Here is a 4,617-nt window from a genome sequence, read left to right on the forward strand (position 1 = left end):
GAAGGTTGTCCGTTTTGGGAGGCTGGTCAGGGAGGATGAGGTCGACGACAGCTCTAGTGAGAATGCTTCTGCCTAGGCTGCCTTTGTAATATTTTTAACTTAGTTTCCTTTGCTTTGGATTCGTGTATTTGAACTTGTGAGATTATTGTGTATACATCGTTCTTGTTTTTTGAGTTTTCGATCCGTTTTTGAACTTGCGTGGTATGTGCGTGTTCGCTTTGCATTTTGTGGGGGCTCAAACTTGGTTATGGTTTGCCCCGAGGTTCGAACTCGACCTCGAATCTTTGTAAGGTGATTCTGACTGAGGTTTGGATTCGCCCTCGATTTTAGCGTAAACCATCTTATGATTTGTATGATGTGAAATTGAGTAAGTACGAATGGGGAATGTTTTTAGTATCGTTGAATCAGCTTTGTACGAAGGTATGGGTGATATCCATGTCGTTATGGAAATCAAATAATTCCAGGTCCTCCGAATTAAAATGTAATGTAGTGAGCTAACCTAGGTCGAATCTCAAAGACAGAAATCAATTTGTTTGAAGATTTTATCAGTTCAATTAGCAAGGGGATTGAAGAACAGTTTAATGAATACTAGATCATAAATTCGAATCAATTGAAACAAGATGGAAATCTAATCAAATGAAAATACCAATTCAAATCTCAGATTTATACGGTAATAAGGAATTAATCCGAATTCCACTGTTTATCATTCAATTCGAATTGGAGAACGAAGAACACAATCGTGTTCTATGGAAAATTAGACACAAATCTGTTTTATAAAATTCCAATCCAAATTGAATCCAACTTTGGTGTTTTAATTTCAAAACGAATTGAATCTGTTCTTGAATTAATTAGAGCTAAATCATAATCATGAATTTAGGTCGAATTAATCAAAAACAGATTAGAGAGAAAGAGGAATTCCAGATTTTAAAGATTTTAAAGAACAGATTACCGCATAATCAGAAACTTGAATCGGTGCAACGAACCTAGCCGAGCATCTTCATCATCCTTGCTTCACAAATCTGTGTTCAAGCCTGAGAAGAAGTTCATCCAAGAATTTCAAGAAGCAGAAACAATTCGTGGAGAATGGAGGAGGGAAAAACAACTTGAATTCCAAGAAACTGAATCTGAAAAATCTTTAAACTGAAAAAGTGTGTTATTTTTTTACATCACTGTAAGTTTTGCTATATGTAAACGACTTAATGGGCCTAAATCTGACTAAACAAGATCCAGCCCATTAGCTTAAGTCACTAATACACTAATTACAATTCATTAAGTCCTAATCTAAAAACAGAAAATAAATCTGCACAGAGCTGCGACTTTGTAGGCAAAATTAGACATCCTTAACGTCTGAACTGGGCTTTTCTTCCAACATAGAAATTGTAAATCTCTTTCTTATCTTTCCAGGGACACCAAGAAAGTTCAATTCTAAGGTCTGTAGCTCCAGATATGGCCTGTGCAAGAAAACTGTTCAAAGCAGGAAAAATATGAAAATTAACTAGGAAATGCAACTAATATCTAAAATGACTTACTAAATCAAAACAAATCTAAAAATATCAAAATAACCTCAACACAAGTCTAAAATACTATAAACCAAACATATAAAAAATGTGTAAAAATATATCTATCAAATACCCCCACACTTAATCTTTTGCACTCCGGGGCAAAACTAAAAATCAATCTAAAACAACTTTTCTAAAACTTTATCAAAGAATGAGCAAAACTTCTTATTTTTTTTTTTTTATATATGAATTCACAAATGTATAAGAAGAAAGAAAGAAATACAACATTCAAGCATCAAGGTAAAACAACAATCCATGAACACAAATGCAACATTAAAAGCTAGCAAGGTGATAAGCTCAATTAAAGAATGATTCAAAAATAATAGAAGCCTCACAAGGAAGTGTTTACACTCATCACTCAAGTGTTTAAGTTTGTGTTTACACTCAAATGCATCATGTAGAACTAGCACACCCAAACTTTGACAAACCTCTAAATTTCACAACTTGAATCACATGCAACTAAAGATCAATAGGACTGTTATTAGGTTGTAACTTGGCCAAGGTAAAGGTTAGATGAGAAAAGAAAAAAAAAATGTCATTTAAGCTTTATAACCAAAGAGAAAAGAGGAGCAATGGGGAATAGGTTCAATAAGCATAAAGATTACCCCTAGAGGAGACTCCTATAAATTGTTATGCTATCCATTTTGATGTGCTCTTTTTTTTTTTTTTTCATTGGTTTTTTTTATTTTATTTATTTTGATATATATATATATATTTTTATTTTATTTTTTTGATATTTTTTTTTTCTGTTTTTTTTTTTTTACAAATAACTCAATATCAACAATATAGAAGTATTCCCTAAAAACACCCCCACACTTATAAAGAACTCATTCCCAAAACAATTCCAAAGCTCCTTTAATCCCTAAGGTTATGGGATATCATGGTTTTTCACTTTTGGTTTATTATGAGCTAAAATCAAAGAAGGGATATAAAGGCTCAAAGAGGGAAACTAGGGGAAAAAAAATGTAAGGTAGGCTATTTGGCTAGTAGTTTAAGACACAAATTCCTAAATGCCTAAATCATATCAATAGAGCATGTGAACAAGAAGCTTCAAAAGAGTTAAGGCAAAACCTAGAGTAATCTAGCAATCATGAGCAAATTCACACAAGAAAGAAATTGGAATGGAGTGATGTATTTCATTCATCAATATAGGCTCAAATCTCACAAGGTTAAAATTCTATTATCAAAGAATCAAACTTTAATTTTTTTCAAATCAACTTACAAAACTAAAAATGCACAAATGATTTACACTTCATGATGTTCAACCAATCAACAAAAATGATGCCACTTTCTAAATCCATACATTTACAAATCCAAAGAAAAAAAAATAAAAAAAAAAATTTTATTCTATTTTCTAATTTCAAAACAACAAAACAGCAAAACATCAAAAACAGAAAACAAAGACAGAAAATAAAATAGAAACAAAATACAGAAACAGAGATAGAAAGCAAAAAACAGAAACAGAAAATAAAACAGAAACAAAATACAAAAACAGAAATAGAAACCAGAAAACAGAAACAGAAAATAAAACAGAAACAAAATACAAAAACAGAAATAGAAACCAGAAAACAGAAACAGAAAAGAATATAGAATACAAAATACAGAATACAGAAATGCAAAAACAGAAACAGAAACAGAAAACAATGCAGAATCAGAATACAGAAAACAGAAATACAGAATACAACAATTTTTTTTTTTTTAAACGCAAACAACTCCCCCCACACTTGAAACACACATTGTCCTCAATGAAACAAATAATGCAATCAATAAAGACAATTGCCAATTATAGAAAAGGGGTAGAACTCCCTCAAGGTCCAAGAGTTGGCTCTTCTAATGAAATGTCCTCCACATTTTTGTCCTCCAACTTTGGGCTTTGATGAAATTCTTTAAGTTGATGCCCATTCACTTTGAATGTTTTGCCAGTAACTTCATTTTTTATTTCTACTGCACCATGGGAAAACACATTAGTAATAACAAAAGGACCATCCCACCTTGATCTAAGTTTACCGGCAATGAGCTTTAGGCGAGAATTGAACAATAACACTTGTTGGCCCACCCTAAACTCCTTTCTCAAAAGATGACTATCATGAAAGCGCTTGACTTTTTCTTTATAAATCTTGGAGTTTTCATAGGCTTCCAACCGGAGCTCTTCAAGTTCCTGCAATTGAAGTTTTCTTTGTAATCCTGCTTGGTCAAATGCCAAGTTGCAGCTCTTCACCGCCCAATATGCTCGATGCTCAATCTCTACAGGTAGATGACAAGCTTTACCAAATACAATCCTATATGGAGACATGCCAATCGGTGTCCTGTAAGCTGTCCTATGTGCCCAAAGAGCATCTTCAAGCATCTTACTCCAATCTTTTCTGTTTGGGTGAACCATCTTCTATAAAATTAGTTTGATCTCTCTGTTAAAAACCTCGGCCTGCCCATTAGTTTGGGGATGATAAGCTGTGGAAACTCTATGCACAACCCCATATTTATTGAGCAGAGATCGCATGCTAAAGTTGCAGAAGTGGCTCCCTCTATCACTTATTATGGATTTTGGCACACCAAACCTGCAAAATATGTTGGATCTAACAAAATCCACAACAACTTTAGAATCATTAGTTTTGGTGGTCTTAGCTTCCACCCACTTTGAAACATAGTCAACAGCAAGCAGAATATAAGAATAACCATGAGATACAGGAAAAGGACCCATAAAGTCAATACCCCAAACATCAAATACCTCACAAAAAAGAATAGGCTGCTGGGGCATCTCATGTCTCCTAGTAATGGCAGATCCTGATCTCTCACATTGCTCACAGGTGCTGGAGACTTTGTGTGCATCTTTGAAAAGGGTGGGCCAGTAGAAACCACTATCCAATACCTTCCTAGCAGTCCGGTATGGTCCATAGTGTCCTCCTACAGCTGAAGCGTGACAGAACTGGAGCACTGACTGGATCTCATGATCCGGAATACACTTGCGAATAACTTTATCACTGCAAAACCTCCACAGGTAAGGGTCATCCCAAACATAATATTTAGAATCACTTTTCAATTTATCTATTTGGGACCTAGA

At 34.1% G+C, this 4,617-nt stretch overlaps 1 protein-coding gene across 1 annotated transcript; it reads right to left on the reverse strand.

Annotated features, from left to right (window-relative positions):
• Positions 1-3,366: 3,366 nt before the first annotated feature.
• Positions 3,367-3,939, reverse strand: LOC145958136 (uncharacterized). Its single transcript, XM_083074616.1, has one exon. The coding sequence runs from the start codon at positions 3,937-3,939 to the stop codon at positions 3,367-3,369; it is 573 nt and encodes a 190-aa protein (XP_082930742.1).
• Positions 3,940-4,617: the final 678 nt, after the last annotated feature.

This window comes from Cajanus cajan, chromosome 5 (genome assembly GCF_000230855.2).
Source record: "Cajanus cajan strain Asha chromosome 5, NIPB_CcT2T_4, whole genome shotgun sequence".
Classification (NCBI taxonomy): Eukaryota; Viridiplantae; Streptophyta; class Magnoliopsida; order Fabales; family Fabaceae; genus Cajanus; species Cajanus cajan.

Excerpts from the sequence above, each read along its gene's own strand:
- LOC145958136 (XM_083074616.1), bottom strand. The coding sequence starts at position 3,939 with ATGGTTCACCCAAACAGAAAAGATTGGAGTAAGATGCTTGAAGATGCT.